A 24900-nucleotide genomic window follows, 5' to 3' on the forward strand; every position below is an offset into this window, starting at 1 on the left:
CATCAGCTGAGTCCCATTTCAGGCTCCACCTCCTCTGATGTCAAATGAATTAAGAGCAGATTCACCCTTTGGACTTTAGTTACCCACAATCCTTTGTGCTTTGGTCACTTGTTGGACCTCATAAGCCCCGCCCCTCCAAGGAGGCGTTGCCTGAGATGGGACGGAAGTGCTGATTGATCTCCACATGATCAATAACAATAAATACATAACAATAAATTAGAACAGAAAAATACTGAACTTCAAAATAAAAGTCCAGTGGATTGTTTTATTTTGAAGGGAAGTATCTGCTTAATAAAAAATATTTTTTTTAAAATTGAAAATAAATAAATAAATCAAAGTATCTTGAATCATGGCCGATCGGTTTGTGCTAGGCAGTATCCATGGCGACATTATCACCTGACCCGAGCTACATAAAGATCTAGTGTCTTCTCTGAAAGGTCAACTGTAACATTTCCACGGTAACAGAAGGCGCAAGAAACACTGGTTGCTACGACAACATGAACTTACAGGATGCTGGAGCTGGTCCAGATCAGTCCAGTACTGGGACAAAAACCTTGGGTTCTGCTTCTGCTGCTCAGTACTGGTCTGGTTTGGTTCTCCTGAGCTCCAGGTTCTGGTTCTCCAGAAGTGGTCTAGATCTGTGCGGGTCCAGGGTCCGGTCTGGTTCGGTCCAGGTTCATGTCAATCTGAGAGCAGCTGCACGAAGGAGGACGGAAACAAACCTCTCTGGTCTGGTTCATCCTCTATGTAACCATGCTGCACACACAAACACACACACGTTACCTTTATCGTTAACGTTACTCTTTATGTTAGTTTCATGATATAGATAAGCCCCAGGTGGTCGACTCTGTCAGCAATGTTCACAGCTGATTCGAAACAGTAGATGGCGTCTTTCAACTGATCTTTATAACTTAAGTTAAGCGTTCTGATGCGTCAGCTGTCGCCATCTTTGTTGTGTACCCTGGATACAGGTTGTTGTCTGTAGCGGGGCCAGTGGAAAAAGCACTGTTTACCTGTTATACAAGTCCACACCAGAGGGAGCCCCAATCAGAGTGCAGGATGATACGTACCCACCAATCGCAGTCCTCCTGTCCCACGACCACCAGCACCTGTCCCTCAAAGAAGCTCAGCTCATCGTGGTGGTCGGCCTGGCAGTCGTACAGCGCCTCAACACGGCGGCACGTCGCACCCCGAGGCTGATGGACGTAAACAAAAAACACAGAGAAATGTTCTACTAATAGTTATAACAATAAATATTAATAATAGAGTGCTGTGAAATGACGTATTTGTGTGGTCACTATAAATGTACTATTTCAGTACCACAGACTCATCGTAAGTTCCCTTTAGGAATATTACAGTGACACAAAGTCGAGTGCCATAAATATACAATGTGTAGTTATAAAGAATATCATCTAGACACTGTAATGGGACATCTGTACAAAGGACACATGCCCATCAAGTTGGTTTGTTTTGTACTTTTTCCCCCATGTGTTCACCGTACGGAGACCCTGTGGGTGACCTTAGATTCCAGGCGGTTTCTAGGGAGTTCAAGGTTTTTGAAGATCTCACCAATGATCTGCGGGGAAGCGGCTGGGGGGCGAGGCGTCTGCTGTCATTCTCAAAGCTCTGAGAGCGCTGATTGGTGGGAGATCCATTGGTCGGGGCTTTCCTGGCAGGGTGCAGGAAGTGGGAGGAACTACCGTCGCTGTCTGCTCTCCGAAAACCTCAGAGAGAGAGAATGTTGATGTAAGTATTTCAACATCAAGTTATTTTAAGGAACTTGTATTTAACAGGAAGACAATTATTTAGGTGTTTTGTCTACAATATATCTACATGTCTACATATACAATAAAATACAATGATATCACAGATAAAACGCCATCTGTTCAAAGCATTGCATTTAAAGATTATAGTTTTCAGTCTAACAGTGGAGGAGGAACTCCAGGAGGACAATTTAAAGTTAAAGCTCCGGGGCCGACACACTCACACACACACACACACACACACACACACACACACACACACACACACACACACACACACACATCATCATTCATTCATCACAGTTACACAAGATAGATTCATCAGACTACAAACTGATAAAACAGACGTAGATGTTTCCGAACAGGAAGTACCTCTTTCTGGTCGTTCAGTCAGCGAGCTTAGAGGAGAAGATGGGCTGGAAAGACACAGACAGACAGACAGACAGACAGACAGTCAGACAGTCAGACAGACAGGCAGACAGTCAGACAGACAGACAGACAGACAGACAGGCAGACAGACAGACAGACAGACAGACAGACAGACAAGTTTATTATCTCAATCTGAACCCTCTGAACTGTAATTCATCTGCAGTCCACCAGAGGGCAGCACAGGCCCTCAGTTCAGCTTCTTCAACACACACTGATGAGAATAAACTTTAAACTTAAACATCTGTTTCACTTTTTGTATCTCACTAGAGTTTTAAATAAAGTTCTGAAGGTTTGAACAAATAAAGAAGAAGCCACCAGAGGTTCATCTCAAGTGTAGAAGATAATAATTCTCTCATTCTGCTCTCATTCCTTTAAGGGTCATTGTAACTGATAATAATTGTAAATAATAATAAAAATCAATGTAATAAAAATAAAAATAATAATGATTAAAATGAAAATAATAGCAGTAATAATAATAAGTGTAATTACGTACACCATTATACAGTGAAACCGTGATATATCTGAGACGGTTATCGTACTGTCTGTAAAATCTCATGCTGTTACAACCTTCTCACCAAGTATGAATGTGTTCATTTTAATTGCTTTTAAACTGGAAGGTATTCAACACTTCTGTGTATAGAAATAAAAAAATCCAGACACTGGCACCTGGGCCGACGTGACATCATCCCACTGCGGATCCAATCAGAATCGTTCCCTTTGATGTGTTGATGGTAATTAATGTAAATTTATGTTCACATTCAGTGTGATTGTGTCTCAGATACTCACACACACTTCTTAAAGGAGGAGTCTGGGCCGCTGTAGATCCTCGGACTGGTTGGCAACCCGTAATCTACACACACACACACACACACACACACACAGTTAATAACACAGTGTCCCAGTAATTGACAGATTAATTGCAGCGTGTCTCTCAGATGTTACCGTGCTTGCTGGACTCGGAGCAGCTCCTCTTGTGTCGGACGGCGATGGGAGGGGGGGGCGTTGACTTTCTGTTTCCTGTGAAGGGGAAGAAAACCTCCTCCTCTTCCTCCTCTTCATCCCCAACTCCTTCCCCCCCAGCGGGAGGAGGAGGAGGAGGAACGTTGGGAGCTGCAGGACGACACAAAATAAATATGGAAGATTGATTTTTTTTGCATAAATCTGTTTAGGTGTATTTCATTATTGTATGATTGTATTGATTTCCTGTTTTAGACAAAGAGGCGTAACAACACTTGTCATAGAAACACAACAATAACAGCAAATTTGTACAAGCTCCCTGGCTTTCTTTTAAAATATCGAAAGTCTTTCTTGTTCTTCATATTTCGAGAAAGGAGCCATATTGCTTGAGTTGAGTGGTGAGTGTGACTTGATGCTGTTGTTGTACTGGTTGATATAAAGCTGTGGAAATGTACAGCATACTGAATTTACCACATGAAACGTTAGAATAAATGTGAATCCAACCTTCCTCCGATGTTGTTAACCAGGCTGTGGTTCACAACACATTACAAACTAAAGGTGAAGGAGAGGAATACATGTGCGTTGTCTTTCTGGTCAGGCAGCAGATGGAAACATTACAGATAATAATAGAACAAGCTGAATCTCACCTTTGACCCTGGGCGGCAGCGGAGGTGCAGGGGAGGACGGAGGAGGAGGAGGGGGGCTGGAGGCGCAGCCGGTGGGCCGGCTGTGGAGCTCCATAGCCATGGCGAGCCTCCTCCCCACGCTGAGCAGACCTCCTCCACCTCCTCCACCTCCACCTCCCTCCTCCACCTCCTCCAGAGGAGGGCGGGGCGACGGAGGACTGACTGAAGCTGAAGGCCCGGGAGTTAAAGGAGAAGGAGGAGGTGAAGGAGGAGGACGAGAAGGAGCGCTCCTTCTTCACTGGACCGTTCTGAAACAGAAGAGGAGAAGCGAAGGAGTTACACCAATAAACTAATATTATTATTGTTGCAATAAATGGTTTGAACCTCAACGTGAGCGTACCGACTAATTCACATTTAGGTAAATATATTAAACAATCTAGACATTACAGATATACAGTATTATATAGTTATAGAAGTTATTCTCCAAAGAAATATGTCCTCAACTGATAAAATAATGTTTAAATCTATATATGAAAATACAGAAACAGAAAATCTCCATCCCAAAAACATTGTTGTCACGATGAAAATGAAGGTTCAAGTGTTTTGCTTCTTGCTTTAATAATTAGTAGTGATGATTATAATAATACATATTGTTATTATATTATTCAGTATAAGAAAATGCAGCAGACAATCAGTTTCTTGCTGCTCATGCTCTGTGTTGTTAAAGTGCATCGTGCTAAAAGATATAAATACATTCAAACTCAAGTCAATGAATCAGCAGGCTGTTGCCATGGTCACCTTGTCGTCAAAGTCATCGTCACTGTCGTAGAGGTCGTCATGACGAAGCCTCCACTCGTACTCCACGTTGACGTGATGGTCAAACTGGTTGGACTGGGCCTGCTGCAGCTGCACACACGCACACACACACACACACACACACACACACACACACACACACACACACACACACACACCGCAGTTAGAATAAGTGTAATGTTCACAGTCTCATGTGAAGACATGTAACAGAGCGAGGGCCTCACCAGCGCCTCGCAGTGGACGTGCTTCAACCTGCGGCTCACGTCCAGAGCGGTCTCTCCTAACTCGTTTTCTGTTCACAAACAAACAGTTAAAACATTACTGAGATGTTCTCTGTCGTCATAAACATCAACAGGAAAAGTGTGTTTGTGCTCGTGAGGACCAATTGAGAGTGAAGATGTTTTTGCAAAGTAACATAACTTCCCAAAATCAAACTCCCAATTTACAAAAATGTCTTCACTTGTTAAATTGTGCTCACTTTCTAAACATGTCCTCACTTTCCTACTTGTTTATGGGGTCCTCACATGTACAGTAAACAAACATGTGTGTGTGTGTGTGTGTGTGTGTGTGTGTGTGTGTGTGTGTGTGTATTACTGGTGTGTGTGTGTGTGTGTGTGTGTGTGTGTATTACTGGTGTGTGTGTTGGCCCTGGCTCTCAGCAGCAGCCTCACACAGTCGCTCTTGTTGTGCAGACAGCTGTAGTGCAGCGCCTGTGTTTCCTGAGGATGTCAGCGCGTCCACGTTTGAGCTGAAGACAAACACACACACACACACACACACACGCAGGTAAACACATGAACACACACTGAGAGGACATCACTCATAAACGTCGTCAGAGATCACTGACCAGTTCTGAGCTAAGAAGTCCAGGATGTGCAGCGACGTCCTGTCAGCCAATAGGACGGCGAGATGAAGTGCCGTCTCCCCTCTCTCCTGTTGGCACGGAAACAAACCGCTGAGTATGTGTGTGTGAGTGTTAACGTGAGTTTGCCTGTTAACTGATGCGTGCGTACCTGTATGTGTGCGTGCAGCGGCTGGCTCAGCTCGGTCTTCTGAGCGTACAGCTGGATCAGACTGTAGATGTCGCAGCTCTTGGTCGCCTCCTGCAGGTTGTATCGCAGCGCTGCAGTAGAGTTGTGGCTCCGCCTCACAAAATACACGTCCTGATACTTCGACAGGATGAAGTCTTTACGCTCTCCCCTGCACACACACGCCACCAATATCAGATCAGCTTCAAAATAAAAACTCATTTTTACTAGAACAACAAACACCTTCTTCTTAAATGTATGTGCGTGCGCGTGTGTGTGTGTGTGTGTCTGTGTGTGTCTTACATGTGGCTTTCTTGGGACGGCTTCAGTGACGGACTCAGGAGGTTTGCCTCAAGTATTTCATTAAAGCCAGAGTTACCAACATTCCTGGCCAACTGGGAGAGAAAAGAATAGTTATTGTATATCTAACTGCACTGTACATACATCACACATACAGTAAAGAACCAGATGAGGTGTGAAAGCACCTTTAAGGTCTGGAATTAACATCAAAATTCAGAACTGAAAAGTCAGAAATGTTCGTATGCTTCAGTAAGAAACATCCAATCACAGCATTTTATATTCTGTTGTATGTGTTGTTTACTAAAGAAGTAATTTACAAAACTGATTTTACAAGTGAGGTTTGAACTAAACCCAGCTGACTGCAGAAGGACTGGTGTTGGATTAGCTTGTTGCTAATGTTGTTGCTAACAGTTCAGACCTACCAGCAGGTCTGAGGTCCCCAGACTGTCCAGACTGAGAGACTGGATCCTGGAGACGTGGACCCCCATCTCCCTGTGGATCCCCGAACACTCGATACAGGTCAGGATGCCCAGGTTGGTCGAGAGCCATCCAGGATCTTCAGAGAGAGAATATTAAAGTGTATTGTCATTTCCATTAGATAAGTAGCATTCAAAGCATCATTTTGCCAATTATTTACTTGAAAGCCAAACATGTGCTGGTTTCATGCTTCTTAAATGTGAGAATATGAAGCTTTTCTTTGTCATGCATGATAATAAACTGAATAGCTTTGGATTTTTGGCTGTTGGCGTCACCTTGGGCTCAAGATGCATTGATTGATTGATTGATTGATTGATTGATTGATTGATTGATTGATTGATTGATTGATTGATTGATTGATTGATTGATTACCTGGTGCTCCGCAGTCACAGCAGCTGTTGTTTCCTGGCATCCGCCGGATGTCATCAGTGATGGCCCGGGTCAGATCCTCCACACTGCTCTCCCCACTTCCTCCCCCTTTCCTCCCCCCGTCCAGAGCCATGCTCAGGGCCTCCTGCTTACTGTTACTGAGCACCGAGATCCAGCTGAACACACACATACACACACACATTTTAATACTTTTAAATTGTTATGATAAGCAACACAAATACAGGACGATACCAGGTGTCAGACTTAAGTTTATTTTTGACTCACGCCAGACACTCAGCGTCATCCTCTGCCAGGAAGTGGTAGGTCCGATTATCTGGAGGACAAAAGTAATATATTACACAATTATATATGAAAACACTGTATGAACTGAATGTTATTACTATTAGGACAAAAACTAAAGTAAAACAAAGGAGATAAAGATATAAACACAATTCTATTTGTTTTATGAACATATTCCATACACAATATCATATGTACAGTTTTTTGTTAATATATATATTTGCATCTTTATGTCATCTGTGTTCCTGTCCGTGTGTGTGTGTGTGTGTGTGTGTGTGTGTGTGTGTGTGCGTCTTACGGGAGATGAGGTCGAAGCATTTCTTGTCCTCCACGCTGGGTTTGACCTGACAGGTGAGCAGGTTGAGTCTGGTCGGAGGTTTATTAGGCTGAGAGAGAGAAGAGGATGTGATCAGTGTCAATCAAGAGTCAGGACTTGTTTAAAGTTTATAAGTTTATAATCACACACACACTCACACACACACACACACACACACACACACACACAGGTGAACTCACAGTGGCGTGTGCGATGGTCAGGTAACAGTTGTGAACTGAACATTTCCTCTTCTGCCACATTTTCCTCAAGCTGAAACACAAACAGACACACAGGTTTAGTGTTTCACTCACTGCCTGTCGATATTAGAATAGCTCTCTCTCTGTGTATTTAAAGGAAATTAATCTTTTTAATCTGGCTTGTGAATTGGAGCCTTAGTTTTTACGTTTTATTTTATTCTATTTACTTAAATTGTTTTCTTTTTTACATCTTTTGTCTTGAAATTTTTATTTATTGTTGTTTTTTGTTTTGTTTAGTTTTCTATGTGAAACACTAGGGCAGCACGTTTGTATGAAAGGTGCTGCATAAATAGATAATGTTTCAGAGTTTCAGTGTTTCAGTGTTTCAGTGTTTCAGTGTTTCAGTGTTTCAGAGTTTCAGTGTTTCAGTGTTTCAGTGTTTCAGTGTTTCAGTGTTTCAGAGTTTCAGAGTTTCAGTGTATACGTTAGTGTGTGGTGTTTCATTTCTTTTACCCGTCACTCTTCTTGTAGAGGAATCCTGACCTTTCTGTCCCGTACTGTTTGTCCCCCAGTAGCTGATGCATACTGTACACCTGCTTAGGTAAAGAGTCCTACACACACACACACACACACACACACACACACACACACACACACACACACACACACACATTAGTTACCTGCTGAACAGTATTATGATGTTAGTTAGTGTCAGTGTTTGTGTGTCTGACCTGTGACTCTGTGTTGACGACCGGCCTCAGCTGATCTCTGAGAGTCACGAGCTGCTTCTTCTCCTCCTCCTGACGCTGCTTCACCTGCAGACACACAACAGCGTGAAGGCTGACGTGCTGTAATTATAAATGTAAATAATTAATTATACATATAATTATTATATTATACTTGTTGTCGTACCGTGTTCAGGACTCCATTCAGCTCCTCCATGTACTGCTTCAACTTCTGAGTGGTGGAAACACACTCCTGTAGGAAACTACACACACACAGATACAGTAAATACAACTGTGTGTGTGTGTGTGTGTGTGTGTGTGTGTGTGTGTGTGTGTGTGTGTGTGTGTGTGTGTGTGTGTGTGTGTGTGTGTGTGTGTGTTCCTACTTGTTGTGGCTGTGGTAGTGTTTGATGAGGTTCTGCAGCAGATCGACTCCTCTCTTCGTCTTTATCTCGTTGACCTTAATCAGATACTGAGAGAGAGAGAGAGAGAGAGAGAGAGAGAAGAGAGAGAGAGAGAGAGAAGAGAGAGAGAGAGAGAAACAGATGAGAGAGAGAGAAAGGTGCGAGGAGAGAGAAGAGAGAGAGAGGCTAGCAGAGACTAGAGAGCGACGCTATAGTAAGAGACCATAGAGAGAAAGTTGCCGAGAGAGAGAGAGAAGAGAAAGGTTCAGAGACGAGAGAGAGAGAGAGAGAGAAAGGTTCAGAGAGAGACAGAGAGAGAGAGAGAGAGACAAAGAAGATAGAGAGGAGACGAGATAGATAAGGAGATAGAGAAGAGATAGATAGATGATAGCGAGAGAATGAGATAGAGAGTATAGGACAGATATAGAGAGACATAGAGAGATATTAGGAGAGAAACAAAGAGAGATAGAGAGAGAGACAGAGAGGAGACGAGAGAGAGAGAGAGAGAGCGAGAGAGCGAGAGAGACAGAGAGACAGACAGACAGAGAGAGAATATTTATCAGACAGAGACGGCTGCTCATTTTATAAGTGATGGATTTGTAGCAGAAAGAGCAGTAGGGAGAGAAAGAGGAAAGGGGAGAAGGAGGAGAAAGAGAAAAAAGAAGAAGAGGAGGAGAAAGATAATGGAGGAGGTGAAGGAGCAGGAGGAGGCGGGTTCAAAGATGGAGGCGGAGTCACTGACCTCACACATGCTCAGTTGGAAGGAGCGTCTCTCCTTCTCGAGCTCCTCAGCAATCTCTCCTCCGCTCACCTCATTCCTCACCATCCCATACTGACGAGCCAACTCCCTCTTCTCCTTCTCCACCTGCTTACTACACACACACACACACACACACACACACACACACACACACACACACTTTGAACTCCACGACAAACGAAGATGTGAATATTTCCCTTGCTCCTTTACTCACATAGAATGGAAGTGAACAGGAGGCGAACTGTTAATTTCATGAATGTGTGACTGTCCCTTTAAATGCTTTATTCATCCACTAATTACATTTTTCTTTTTTGAAAGAGGAAGTTTTCACAATTAATTGAATCCTAAACTGGTCTCAGATCTTCAGAGCTGCACTGGGAACAGGGCTATTCATAAAAACACGCAAAACATTTCAACATTGTTCTTTCTTCTTTAATTTATCCTGCTTTATGTTGAGACAAGTTGCTTCAGCTCATTAAAAATGTCTGTTGAAGCTCCACTTTGCGTGACGTGTTTTCACTGCGAAGGTCGTCTTTACATCTGTTATCGTCACATTTTCTTGTTCTAACTACTCGAGCACTCACTCACATACTCCAGCAGAGATATTCAGGTTTCTGAAACCATAATGACGATATTTACTCGCAACCAGGATAGTAACAGAGGTACGAGATAATTCAGTGTGATGGTCACTCACAATCTGCTCTCGTAGTCCCTCCATGCTTTGTCAAAAGGCTTCTTCAGATCCTACAAAGACAGACAGAAGAGGAAACAGATTCACTTTACTGATGAGGCTGTAAACACAGGCAGCGCCATCCTGTGGCTGACCTGAGGTCTGTCAAAGTTGATATGCATCATTCAAGCGTTGTGAAAGTAAGTAAAGATAAAGTCCTCACCCCCTTCACCTCCCTCAGGTCTCCTTTAACCAGAGAGTCCAGGAAGAAGTTGATGTTGTGGAGCATGCTCTTTAGCTGCACACAAACATACACAAATACACTTAAAGTAACTTCCACTGTCAACAAAAATAAAAAAGGAAGAGAGACCATCTCCCGGCGCAACATGCTCGGACCACAATGACTGCATCTTGCATGGTTGCGATACTAACGTGGTGACAAAATCTGTATATATATATATATATATATATATTATATATAACACCTGGCAAAGCACTCAAAATCCTTTGGTAAAAAGGTAAAACACCCAGCATGTTGTTCATTGAACGACGGTAATGAGATCTGGAGATAAACAACCACATCCAGTTGGTTTTTAAACAGATGTTTTTTCAATGGAGTGTTGAATGGACCCGGGAAAAACTAATTACATGTTCTTAATGAGAGAGTTTCCCAATCTTCTTTGGATTGGACCGGTTAAGATCCAATTGTTTTTTTTAATCAGACGTTTTTCCAAAGCACCAGAGCTAACTGGCTTTTAAGAAGGTCAAGGATAGTTTTCCAATGGAGCTGGTAATAAGTTACCAACCAAGTCAATGTGTTTTTAATTGGTGACGATTGTTTGGTTCTGGTTGTATTGTATTTAGAGGTTTTTCCAATAGAGTGTAGAATGAAGCCAGTAAAGGCCTTTTGGTTTCTTAATACTTAGTTTGTTTTCTAGTTGAGTTTTTAATAGACCACTGATTTTAAATCGAAATTACCAATGGCATTTCTAAATGCATCCATTAAGATACAATTGGTTTTAACTATAGGTTTTCCCAATGGAGGGTTGAAATAACCAATGGAGAGACCCTGGGAGGTTTTTAGTTAAAAGGTTTTTAGTCCATTCCAGACTCCCTTGAGAAACCTTCTGATTGGCTCTTAAATTAAGAGCTCTTAAGCTCTTAAGAATTGTTTCGGGAGGTAATCTTTGCTTGTAAGGGAGACGGAGGAGTGAGATTGGAGCCGGGAAGGCTTCCTCAGGGAAAAGAACACATTTAGCTGCTTTTTATGACGGTACTCTCGTCCATCTGAAGACAACAGGGAAATCTGTGTGTACTAAGGACCATACTAATTGAGCAGCAAATCAATATATAGCGTCCTGGTTTATATGTTTGCACTTTGAAGGGAGGACATGGGACAACTTATTTTTGTTGGATTATGCAGCAGGTGCATTGCTTTCTTAAGAAACTGTATTTAATCATAGATTTAGGTTCCCAGGCTTTAAGTTAATGCTGTGCTGTCACGTGGGACAGCTGTCAGCGATGACTCACCAGGTTCTTCATGGGAGAGAGGAGCTCTTTAGAAAAGTCGGCCAGCCGGCAGAAAGCAGAGCCGACCTCCGACTCTCCGTTTGAGTGACAGTTGACCGACAGCTTCTCCATCGAATTAATGTACTGCTCCAGGTGAGACACGTGATCTGACAGAGAGAAAGAGTGTTAGAACGTGTGTGTGTGTGTGTGTGTGTGTGTGTGTGTGCGTGTGTGTGTGTGTGTGTGTGTACCTTGTCCTGATGTGTATTTGGCTTTAGCAGCTTTCTTCATCTTCTGCAACACCAACCGGTCACTGTCCAAAACCTGAACACACACACACACACACACACACACACACACACACACACACACACACACACACACACACACACACACACACACACACACACACATAAACACACACACACACACACACATGCATATTTCACAGTTCATACATTAAAGTGATGTTTTAATCATTAGTGTGTGTGAATGTGCTGAATGTGTGTGTGTGGTCATGTAGAGGCACTAATTAACTTGCTGACTCAACACACACAGAGGACGAGCTTTGTTCTCTGACAACAGACAGCTACATTCCTGTGTGCGTCAGTTTACACCGAGATCTCTGTCTTTATTATTTCCGTGTGATTCAGACCACACAGGCCTTTTTCACAGTGGACATTTTGACTTGTCATAGTAGGAAAAGCACAGGCGTTAAAATAAGGACACTAACAATGGCTCCTTTCTGAGTCCCAGTTAGCCATGACAGTGTGACAGTGTTAACAAAACCAGGAGCCTGAAACTGAGCAGCTGCGTGGAACTCATCATTAATTTCATTATTTGCACCGTGACATGTAACACTGTTGGCAATGTTACAAATAAATGATCAGGGTTGATTTATTATGATTTGTATGTGATTATTATACACATGTGATGAAGTATTATGACTTTCTTTTAGGCTTTTAATATACCTAAACCAAAAACCTCTAAATATATCAGTTTCTTAAAGGGACAGTTCACCCCTAAATCAAAAACACATATTTTCATCTCACCTGTAGCGTTATTTATTAATCTACATTGTTTGGTGTGAGTTACTGAGTGTTGGAGATATCGGCCGTAGAGATGTCTGCCTTCTTTGAGATATAATAGAATCAGATGTCACTATTTTCTTTCTATCTCGAGTTTACTTGAGGTTTTCCAGGCACGTCTGACTGGTAGCAGATCCAGAACATGACGGGTCAGCCTGTTGCCATCGCGACCTGGCCCGGGATGATATGACTGAGCATTTCATCTGTATTGCCTGGTTTCATTTAACAGTTTTGTGCTTCAAACATTTGATTGATCAATTTCTTAAAATTGGTAAATTGTTATTGTTTTACTTTCTTTTTTTAACAGTTAAACAAATCGCAATTAAATGTTTCAAAAACGTAATAAATTAAATACAATTGAACAGATGTTTTTTGAAGCCACAGGTGCTCAAAGAGAAATACGATCAAATATGGGCTATTTATTTGTAAACATCCAAAGAGAAAGACGTTTTGAAAGGAACTAACGAGCAACAACATTTCAACTGGTCACACACCTGGTCACACACCTGGTCACACACCTGGTCACCAACCTGGTCACACACCTGGTCACACAACTGGTCACACATCTGGTCACACACCTGGTCACACACCTGGTCACCAACCTGGTCACACACCTGGTCACACAACTGGTCACACATCTGGTCACCCACCTGGTCACACACCTGGTCACCAACCTGGTCACACACCTGGTCACACAACTGGTCACACACCTGGTCACACAACTGGTCACACATCTGGTCACACACCTGGTCACACACCTGGTCACACACCTGGTCACAAACCTGGTCACACATCTGGTCACACACCTGGTCACACACCTGGTCACACACCTGGTCACACATCTGGTCACACATCTGGTCACACACCTGGTCACACACCTGGTCACACATCTGGTCACACACCTGGTCACACATCTGGTCACACATCTGGTCACACACCTGGTCACACACCTGGTCACACACCTGGTCACACATCTGGTCACACACCTGGTCACACATCTGGTCACACACCTGGTCACACACCTGGTCACACACCTGGTCACACATCTGGTCACACACCTGGTCACACACCTGGTCACACACCTGGTCACACACATCTCTCACAGTCGAACCACATTTAATTATAACAACTGTATCAAACGGATAAAGTGAGACAAAAACATCCCATGCTGTAAGTAAATGAGGCTGTCGGTGCACAAGCAGGTGGATGTTGAATGATGTTGTTGTGAGATGTATTACTGTTCGCTGTGTAAAGGTGAGAGCGTGCATGTTCACTTTAAATAGAACAAAAAACAGATGTTCTATTACAAAGTCAGTCTACTATCTCTTTAGGATTATATCAAGGAAAAATACATTTCTGATCTTCTGCCACATTATGAAGCGTCCAGAACTCGCAGCTCTGCTTTCTGTCACTGGACTCACAACTCAAGATGGAGAAGCAGAGTTCAGTTTTTATGCTCCATATATCTGGAACCAACTCCCAGAAAACTGCAGGTCGGCAGCGACTATCGATTCTGTTAAATCAAGGCAGCTGCCTTTTGTTTTATTGGAATAATTATTCATTTCTTACACTGCACTGTAACTTTTATTCTTGTACGAAGGGCTATGACAATATCAGAATTTCACTACGTGATTATTGTGGGCAAAATAATGATATCTGTAGAAAAAATAATCTTTAACTTTGTTTATTGTATTAACACGCTATTATTTTTGAAAGAAATCTCATAAAAAGTTGGACTTTTCAACCTTCCAGCCCCCCATGAGCAGCATCAGTATGCAGGTCGCAGATTAACTCACATCCTCATTAATAATCATCTCTTTGGCTCCTCCTCATTACCATTAAATAACAATGAATACTAATGAGGAATAATCTGTTGCCGTGGTAACATATGTCAACTCTGTAGGGGTTAAAAATAAGGGGGGGGGGGCAGGGGGCAGTTTGAGACTGTTTTTCAGGGCAGTCGAGGATCTGAAGTCTTCGGGTCAATGACTCCACTGACCAACAGTGTGTGTGTGTGTGTGTGTGTGTGTGTGTGTGTGTGTGTGTGTGTGTGTGTGTGTGTGTGTGTGTGGGTGGGTGTGTGTGTGTGTGTGTGTGTGTGTGTGTGTGTGTGTGTGCGTGTGTGTGAGTGTGTGTATCTGCCCTCTGGTTTTACTCAAACACACACAGAAAGCGGATTCACAGTACAGCAAATTGTTCAAATTGATTTGTCAAATATATATAGATATATCTCTATATCTATAATATATATATATATATATATATCTATAATATATATTGTATATCTATTATGTATTTTAATAATCAATTCATTGTTGGACTGTTGGTCTGGAGACGCGAGCGTGGACTCTGGTAAGGCCGGATTAACACGAGTGCCCCCCCGAGGCTAAAAATGAGCCATGAAGCGTGTCAGAGTCCGATATCAGTTCTTACTGGACAAGAATTCAATGTGACTCAACATTGGTCCAACTGTTAGGCCTGTGAGGAAAAAACATTTTATTAACTCAAAGTTTGGTTTGTTTTTTTATTGTTTGTTCGTTATATTTGTATAAAGACATTGAATTTGCGACTGAAACTAAATTTGTGAATGTTTATTGGTGAAAAATAGGAAATATAATTGCAATCCCAATATTCCCATTTCATACGTGTATGGTCAATTTGCCGCAACTGTACTTATTGTAATTTCTTCATTTGAAATATGTCTAATAATGTGTTTTAAGTGTGCGTACTACTTTACGTGGTGCTACAGAATTCTCATAACTGTAAAACGTATTTAATGATGCAAAATGAGTAGAATACGAACTCAATTTCTAGAAGACAGGCTTGAAAATGGTGCTGATGTTAATCTAGAAACACTGTATATTTTGCACAGAGAAGAGGAACTTAATGGGGGGTCCGGGAGCTCATTTTTGCTCTTGGGCCCCCGAGCAGATTAGTCCAGCCCTGATTGTAGAGGAGAAACAAAAACAACTGTTCTCATTCAACCTCCACCACTACCTGCACCCCCCTCTGTCAGTACTGACCTCCTCCAGCAGGTAGACGGTGTTCCTGCAGCTGATCATCTTGGAGGTGAAGGAGGAGGTGGTGGGCGAGCTCCAGTCATCCTGAACCTCCTGCAAGAAGTCGGACACCGACACGCACTCCGGCATGGTGCTCCTTAACCCGGACACACCGGGACAATCCGGGACAGTCTAACCGAGGTCCGGGACTGACAGATCGATGGCACACAAAAGACCGAGTGAACCAGACCTGTTATGATAAATAATAAAATAATATTTATTTAAAAATCCACTGTGCAAAGGTGAACTAATCCCATTAGTGCTGTTCCCACAGTCACGTGAAGAAAGCTTAGCATTAACATGCTGATAAAGACGGTAATTAAAGACCTGATCCGGTGATCCCTCCCTCAGAGTGACTTCACCGTGCACCGCAGCATCAGCTGCTTCTTCCTCCAGACAAAAGGTGATCAAATCCAGCAGAGATCAATATTAACAGCAGGTTCTGCAGAACACCCGATGAAATGAAACCAGTCCAGTGTCATTAGCGTGTTAAAACCACCGAGTACCTCCCCGGTAGAGCCGCTTTATTCAGAGATAAACCCATGAAACCCGCCCGGGTCTCTCCGTGTGTGAGCCGGCTGACAAAGAGCAGAGCAGCTGAGAGGAGAACCGGACCCCCCGGACACCGGGACCGGGTTCAGAAGAGGGAATCAAACCGGTGTCTGCTCTCCGCTGCAGGAACAGCTTCATGTCTCTTCATCATCAGCTGATTTTTTTCCTGCTTTTTTCTTCTTTATTCAAACCGCATGGAGAGGCGCGTTCACGGTTAGCGGCGGCGGCGGGGCTCTGCAGCGGGAGCGAGCACTGCTGACCGAGCACACCGTAAACCCCACCGTTACACCAGTGTGTTTAATTCATTTATTATTCATGTCAAACCTGCTGAAAGTGACTCAAAAAAAGCGTTGTACTGTAAAAGAAAATTCAGATTACCATAATATTAAATTAAAAAAACATAAAAACAGCACCATAGTTTGACAATCTCTATTTATGTTTTTATTAAGAGACCAATTAAGAGACTTTTTATGAAATATATATTTTTTAAGTCTAGTCATGCGTTGTACTTCAGCATGTAACATTTTCTAAAGCAATACATAACAAGTTGCTTTTCTCATTACGTCTGTACAATACTGTTGAATACACTTACTTTAGCTTTTTCTTTTTTACTCTACAACTTCTACAAATGTGAACCTTTTGCAGTTAAAGGACCACAGATTTGGAATCCCATACCATAAACACCTTACCATATGCCATCAGAAATGAAAACCTTTATGGATTCTAAAGCTTTTACTAAGGTGAAACTTTTAGCTTAAACAAAGGCAGATCTGTGAACACTGAGATACATGGGTTCATATAGTACACATGTCTTCATTCCTTTCTGCTGTTCTTGATTGTTGTTTCAATTATTGTATAATAATGTGTTTAAAAGCCTAACCAGGGACACGGTCTGCATATTGACTTCATTGGTCGAACTTTATTTAAATGCAACAACGCCCACAGGTATTCTCCCTGTCAAATAAATCAATAAATAAAATAAATAGGAGGTCGCGCTGGAGGACAGGTCAAAGGATCACCAACGTCAGGAGGATTCTTTCTCTGGGGAACATGAATGTATTTACAAAATGATACGGCAATCCATACAGTAGTTGTTGAGTTATTTTGGACCAAACGACTGACGGACAATAAAAGAACGACCAGAGTCGTGTGTCTGGCAGCAACTTATATTTGTAAAGCTCATTCTTCGTCTGATTCCCCCTCGAGTCTCCGAGGCCACGAGCCAAAGTTTTAACGTTATCTGGCATCATCAGAGGAAACAATTAGCGTCTGTAAACAAACTGTTTCTAACGTCCTGTTTACACGACTAAAGACAAGGACGAAGTCTGACTTTTATTCCCCCCCCCCCCCCCCCTCACCTTCAAATGTCAAACTGTGTTTTCTCATCGTTTTATTTAATTAACTCACTTCCTGTGGTCGGTGATATTTGCTATACTCTGGTAAGCTTGAGTCCACAGACAGATATCTCATCTACTAAGTTTCCAACAAGTGTCCTGATCTTTAAAAAATATATATGTTTTATCTTGTCGTAAAAGTATATTGGCTAAAGATCAGCAGAGAAGTTATACGTGTAATTAAAATGGACATTTGTGAGTCACTGAGGTGGAAGCTGGGGATGAGTCCCTAATTATTACCTGACTGCTCTGAAAATTAACTGCTCTTAAAAATTGTCTTTCAAAATTAAATCCCACCAACAAGTAAAAGAAATGAAGCGATGTGCAGTGAAGGGGACATGGTGGTCGAAGTGAGAGACTATAGACCTGGGGTGGGAAACTGGCGGCCACATTCACATTCCCTCCTCCCCTCTGTTTCTCTCCCCCACACTCTCTCTACACCTGTCTCTCTACACCTGTCTCTCTCTCTCTGTCTCTGTCTGTCTCTCTCTCTCTCTGTCTCTCTCTCTCTCTCTCTCTCTCTCTCTCTCTCTCTGTCTCTCTCTCTCTGTCTCTCTGTCTCTCTCTCTACACCTGTCTTTCTCTCTGTCTCTCTGTCTGTCTGTCTGTCTCTCTCTCTCTGTCTCTGTCTCTCTGTCTGTCTCTGTCTCTCTCTCTCTCTCTCTCTCCTCTCCTCTCTCTCTCTCTCTCTCTCTCTCTCTCTCTCTGTCTGTCTGTCTGTCTGTCTGTCTGTCTGTCTGTCTCTCTCTCTCTCTCTCTCAGTATCTACATTTTAAATCTGCAGTCATTGATTTTTCTTTTGTCACTTGATGGCAGAACAACAAGATGTGACATGTTCAAACATTATGAAGTTGATATGGCAAACAGTTGCCTCATTACACATCGAGCAGACACAGAACACATCAGCATTGATTTGGAGTCGTGTTCCAGATGATTTGCTTTCCACTAAATCCTTCTCATGTTGCTACATGATGCAAGATAAGTGAGTCCACTGCTACATAAATGTAATTCAATCCTCTCCTAACGACTGTGTAGCTTCATGCTTTGTGATTAATTAATCTAAATTAATAGTATATCAATATTTGCTGTGAGAAGCATTTCAAAATATTCAAATGGATTTTGGAAGATGAATCAATGAGTAGCATTATAAACTGGTCAACATGTCTTTTATTTCAATACTTTCTCCAATATCTTGTTTGATAATAAATCATATGTACTAAATACATTCTTATTGAACCTTGAAATCAATTAATCATTCATTTTCATTTATAGTTCATGTAAATTAAATACACAGTATATTCATCATTGTATATATATATTATTTATTTCAATTCGTTTACATTTCATTTGTCAACAAGTTTCTGCAGCAGAGAGAAGAGTCTGTTCATCCTCTCCCTGCTCTCCATCCTCTCCCTTCTCTCCATCCTCTCCCTGCTCTCCATCCTCTCCCTGCTCTCCATCCTCTCCCTGCTCTCCATCCTCTCCCTGCTCTCCATCCTCTCCTTGCTCTCCATCCTCTCCCTGCTCTCCTCTCCCCTGCCTCCGTCTCCTCCTCCCTAAAACAAAATGTTAGAGCAGGTTTAGCTATACACCACTAAACAAAAGAAGATTAAGTTGCAAAATAAGTATACATATTATAAATAATAAAATAATAATAATCAATCCGAATGATTGCGCTGGACTGTTTAAGTGATATTCAACTGTCAGAAAACCAAGCGGGTAATATGAAGTATACATTATCGAAACAACCGCCACAATTTATGTAAAATATAAATCAACATTTACAACGCTTAGGTTTGAAAGTTAAGGTGTTAAAAGTTTTACTTTCAAAGGCTAACTTAGGCCGGATGGCGGCGGCCAAGCTGCATCGTACAGCAGCTCAAAGCAGCTAGCTTAACTAGCATCGCCGCTAACGTCCGCAACTTAACCGTCATTTTAGCGGAAATGTTATGTTTTAAGGTCCTTTCATTTTATAACATTTGTATCGTTAGCTATTCGAGCTGATTGAAACTCAATTCTTGCATTTAAAAGTATATAGAAAATTAATTTGTAGTTCTAAACATATTTAGCGTTTTAGTCACTTTGTGTCTCCCCACGACGTTATTCCTCTCCTACAGCGTCCATTACAACTACATGATGCAAATGTCACATTATGCAAATTAGGCGATGGCGTCATTTAGCGACTTTTAGGACAGCCAATAGCTACTTTCCTTACTGAGGAGTTGGCAACACTGACTTTAGCTCGGCAAGCTAACAACACGGTTCAAGATGTCTCTCTCCAAGCCAAAGAAACGCAAAGTTGATTCTGAAAATCGTCACTTCCAGAGCGAATGGACAGACAAATATTTATTTACTTTGCCAGCCGCAACAAGTAATAAACTGGTGTGTTTATCGTGCAACGAATGTATTTCCGTGATGAAAGAATACACCGGGAAGCGACACTACAAGTCAAATAACGACTTGTTTTCTGCCAGATGTCCTGTGGGCTCAGAGGAACGGAGAAGGAAAGTACCGGGACCGCTAGCATCATGCTTTTATCTCCTCTCCTTTCCTCCGCTCTGTGTCTGACTGACTGTAGGTGTGTGCGCACGTGTGTGTGCGCACGTGTGTGTGTCGGGGGTGGAGCCCTGCCCATCGCGAAACAGCAGAGGAGAGAAGGTGAATGTTCAAAGCAACGCAGTAAACACTGAAACGTGCACATAAGCTAGATAAATATCATTTAATAAAAGAGCACCTGTTCAAAGTGAGTTGTATTTTCCAAAATGTATAAGATATGTTTGTTATTGTGAGTCTGATGCTACTGTTTTACTCTGGTCTATTTGAACTTGTTTTCAAAGCACCTTCTGTGTTATAACAGGGCTACTTACTGTTAATGTGGTGAATACTGTTTTACTATATTCATTACATTACATTTTTTATATGATACTACCCTGGTATATATTTTATACCAATGTGGAATATATGTGCCCAACCCTTGGACATTTTGCTGAAAATAACAATAAAAACATTTAGTAAAGAAAAACAAACTCTGATGCACCTTAATTTGCTAATCCTAGTTTTTCCAAACAATAATTTAACCAAATGTTTTTTACAGTCTGTTCGCTGCCTGTTTCTGATATTAATATATATTCATTTATTTACATTGAAATAACAGCTAAGATTCATATTGAACAAACTGGTACAAATGAGAATATTTACTTCATTCAGTGCAAAATTAAACAGAAATATGAATGAACTTATTGATTTTATTTACCTTCAAAATACATAATTTACAACTATTCAATCAACAAAATAGACTTTTATACAGCAGAATTATGTGTATGTTTATGAAAGGTGATTTATCCCATCAGATTTGTTTTAATCTACAAATCTGTCCAGTGCTGCACCACAAACAATCTTTAATTCACATAATATAAATATATGACTTCACTCAGTAATACAGCATCGTAGTCCAGTCATTTCCTGTGGTTCTGATCATTTCTTATATCAACGAGGATGCTGGGTAATGTAGTGCAGTCAATGTAAACATGAAATCATGAGTTTTACTAATCATCAAGTAGTAAATGTGACTTGGAGACAGTCTGTGACGAAGACTCCGGCAGGTTTCTTCATCCTTTGACGATGAGGGAGGTGATTTGCTGTGGCAGCGTGTAGACGATGAGGCCGAGGAAGAGCGTGAGGATGACGAGGATGACCAGAGCGATGATGAACTTCTTGAACTTCTTCCAGATGAGGAAGATGAAGGTCTTCATCGGGTTGACGAACCAGCTGAAGCTGGTGGAGGGACGACTGAAGGGAAGAGAGGAGACATTTAAAAAAGTTTATTTCATAAATGTTTTACTTGTAACAGAGTCTGCAGTGAGGATTTACTTAAAATAATAGTATTTCTTCCACCACTGCAAATACATCTTTTAACTCAACTGTGATAACAAGTAGAGCTCTCTTTTTCTATTAACTGAAACAATGTAAAATCTTTAGGAGAAGAAAAAAAGTCAGATGAGAGTAAAACAAAGTGGAAACAGAAAGAATCTTAGAGAGCCGGTGTGGATGATTAGCGCTCGCATGTTCCCGCCTCACTAGTGTGCTAGCCGTTAGCTTCTCAGCTACAGCGCTTCAACTAATGCAGCTGCCACCAAGAAACACACTTATTTATTTTTGTCCGAAGAATTATTGTATAAATAAACCCATCCTTTAAGTGTGTGTGTGTGTGTGTGTGTGCGCCTTACTTTGGTTTGTCCAGAGGCTCCGGCTCCTTGCGGGCCCGCCCCACAGGGTTGGCCTCTGCCTGCTCTAATGTCACCAGCTGCAGCTCCGCCTCCACCTTTCCCTTTACACACACACACACACACACACACACACACACACACACACACACACACACACACACACACACACACACACACACACACTTATTATTATTTAATCATTTAGCTGCAAACGTGTAGTTACTGCATTATTAGTATATTGTTGTTTTTTCGTACCATGAGCAGGAAAGTGTTGCCGCTGCTGTCGGTGTACTGGATGTCCTCCTGTCTCATCTTACTCCTCTTGTCCTTCTTCTTCTTCTTCTTTCCTTTCTTCTTGGCCTCCTCCTTCTCCTTCTCCTCCCTCTCGAAGTCTTCGGCCGTCTTCTGGCGGATCAGTGGCCACCAGCCCTTCATCTTCTTAGCTCGAAAGATGGAGAATCGAGGGCTGGCCCGATCCTTCGCCATCTGAATCGTGCACTTACTGGAGGACTTAGCCGATCGCACCATGTCGTTGAGACGTAGCTCTATGGTGCCTGAAGGAGGAAGAACACAAATAAAAGATGATGAGGAAGATGATGTCCAGCCTGGTCTCCTACAAATGACGTCCGATACAATGAAACTGCAATTATGTTTGTGTCTGTTTGCATCAGTTTTCCTAATAATAAAAAAAAAGAGTGCGTTAAGCTTCCAGGGTCACAGAAACTACTTCTGCAGAAAGTTTCATCGACTGGAATTAATAAGTGAATGAAAACAGTACTTCTGTTTGAGCGTTTAGGACATCAGTTCACCAACATCAGTGCTGCAAAAATGGACATTATACTGAATTTATCGAGTCATAAACATGGAGGAAGTGTTTACATTACCAGCTAATTAGAACAGGAACAAATCAGAAGATATATAAGAAATAGAGACAGAGGTAAACGGTACACTTTTTAAACATTTGAGAATTTTCTCACCCAGGAAGTCGTTGGCAGCGATGCGGTCGTAGTCCCAGATCTGCAGCGTCAGAACAGACGGCTGTCGAAACTCCGACTCCTCCAGAGAGAAAAAGGACTCCTTCTTCTTGTACACCACCTCTTTCTACGGGATGAAAGCAGGAGATTTACTCTCACTAACGACCAGACTGACTGCAAGCGTCCCGTAGCATCACCTGATGATTTAGCTGTTCAAAAATAGCTATTTAAAATCTAAAAAGGTTGTTCCTCTGTATATACTGGGAACTCCTCATGGAACAACCTGCCCCTGTATTATATGTATTGTACCATGTTAGACAAATCAAAAAATCAAAAATCCTCTGGAGAGCAGGAATATGATCAAATACTTAATGATCTGTAGATGATGAGAAAAAAGTTGATCAATCAGTGTCTCCCTGGTCAGGGTGTTAGTGAAGTGTCCTCTTCATTAACTTTTTAATTTTAATTTTAATTGTTTTAATTGTTTCAATTATTTTTTTTATTTTTATATACAGATATTTAAAATTTATTATTATTATTATTTATTTTTTATCAAATTTAATATCTTTAGATAATTGAAGACGTCCAATTGGAAACTGCAATAGAGAATTTTGACACTTTTTTGACATTTCATAGATAACAAATTGCTTAATTGTAAAGATAATGGATTAATCAAGAAGGAAAATAATAATTTGTCGTAGCCCTACGAGACTCCAGAGCAGGAGGTCACTACAATCATCAGCAGGTCCAGGTGTCACCACCTGCAGTATATCATGTGTACCTCAGTAGGAAGGTAGTCGAAGCGGAAGACAAATCTCCAGTTGAAGTTTCCTTCTCCAGTCAGAGAGTTGAAGTGGACGTCAGTCTCCTGTTTTTCTCCTTCCAGTCCTTTAATCCAGCTGCACAGAGAACAGATTAAACACTGACGGGTCAATTCACAAAGGATTCACCGCTGAGAGCTCCACATACCGCTGTCTGTCCGATTCTAATGAATATTGCGCTAATGATATTCCAGCGCAAAACACTTGGAATGATTTGCAGCTGATTGCAATTTTCCATGTGGCAAAGTATACATTCTGCCTTCTGCTTCAAGAACACAGTTGGCAGAACAAGTGCAGAGAGAAAAAGAAAAACTACATTTTCAGACCACAAACTTCAAGTCCTGACCAACGAGGTGCAAAACTTCAAGGAATTTAAACAGGACAGAGAGAAACATATTTGGGATTTAATATCCCGGTCTGTCCGCTGTTGGTGTTTTCAAACACTCACCTTCAGACTGTAAAAGAAGATATTATGATTTGATGTGGAGGACAAGAGAAAAAATATAATTTAATTCTGCAATGATCAAAGGAAAGTCTGGGTGTGAGCGTGTGTGTGGCTGTTAGCTCTGATCTTTGTGAATTGGATTGTTTTTGCAGAGAAAGGGGCCAAATTTGCACCATATTTATGCATATTAGCTCATTTAAATACGTGCAAGTCCCACAGGAGCACCAAGATGCTATTTGCTTGTTAGCACAGCTCCCTTTGCGGGTACTTTGAGAATTACACGGTTTCTTTTGTCTTTTTTGTGCATTTGAGACAACGCTTCAGATTCATCTCGTGTGTGAATCTGACCCTTTCATATAGATGTCTGAGGACGGGATACCGGTGAACGGGTTCACATCGTCCAGAAAGACGTCGTCGGTGTTCCAGATGATCACTCGCAGCTCATACCTGTCGTCATGAAAAACAACAACAATGGTTACATTCTGTAACTCCTTCTCGACTCTACTGAATAGACTCTATTCGACTTTACTGAGTTGACCTACTGTTCAGGTAGGCGTGGTTTGATGTCAACAGGGGGCGGAGCCGGGACATCATTAGTGAACATGTCCACCCACATATGAAGGTAACCCTGGAACACACACACCTTGCTGAAGAAGTATACTTATACCAGAAGCATTCTACTGTTGTTGTAACTG

The 24900-nt window shown here is 41.8% G+C and overlaps 2 protein-coding genes across 2 annotated transcripts in view; both read right to left on the reverse strand.

Annotated features, from left to right (window-relative positions):
- Nucleotides 1-308: 308 nt before the first annotated feature.
- On the reverse strand, nucleotides 309-16196 carry LOC115007997 (arf-GAP with SH3 domain, ANK repeat and PH domain-containing protein 2-like). Its single transcript, XM_029431209.1, is given in 31 exon segments — nucleotides 309-756; nucleotides 1071-1196; nucleotides 1570-1724; nucleotides 2136-2179; nucleotides 2979-3042; nucleotides 3135-3302; nucleotides 3797-3947; nucleotides 3949-4083; nucleotides 4574-4681; nucleotides 4816-4883; nucleotides 5223-5301; nucleotides 5303-5339; nucleotides 5439-5524; nucleotides 5605-5791; nucleotides 5923-6014; nucleotides 6342-6475; nucleotides 6769-6941; nucleotides 7051-7099; nucleotides 7364-7451; nucleotides 7582-7651; nucleotides 8092-8189; nucleotides 8310-8393; nucleotides 8491-8566; nucleotides 8690-8775; nucleotides 9450-9579; nucleotides 10162-10211; nucleotides 10361-10435; nucleotides 11668-11813; nucleotides 11898-11970; nucleotides 15758-15983; nucleotides 16121-16196. Coding segments are annotated over 30 exon segments (3033 nt in total). The 5' UTR covers nucleotides 15884-15983; nucleotides 16121-16196; the 3' UTR covers nucleotides 309-681.
- Nucleotides 16197-21347: 5151 nt separating this feature from the next.
- fer1l4 (fer-1 like family member 4) overlaps nucleotides 21348-24900 on the reverse strand; it is a 34133-nt gene continuing 30580 nt past the window's right edge. Inside the window, 7 exon segments of the mRNA XM_029431964.1 lie at nucleotides 21348-21528; nucleotides 21966-22066; nucleotides 22221-22519; nucleotides 22943-23066; nucleotides 23721-23838; nucleotides 24554-24652; nucleotides 24748-24833. Of these exon segments, the coding sequence (XP_029287824.1) occupies nucleotides 21348-21528; nucleotides 21966-22066; nucleotides 22221-22519; nucleotides 22943-23066; nucleotides 23721-23838; nucleotides 24554-24652; nucleotides 24748-24833 (1008 nt within the window).

This window comes from Cottoperca gobio, chromosome 5 (assembly GCF_900634415.1).
Source record: "Cottoperca gobio chromosome 5, fCotGob3.1, whole genome shotgun sequence".
NCBI lineage: Eukaryota > Metazoa > Chordata > Actinopteri > Perciformes > Bovichtidae > Cottoperca > Cottoperca gobio.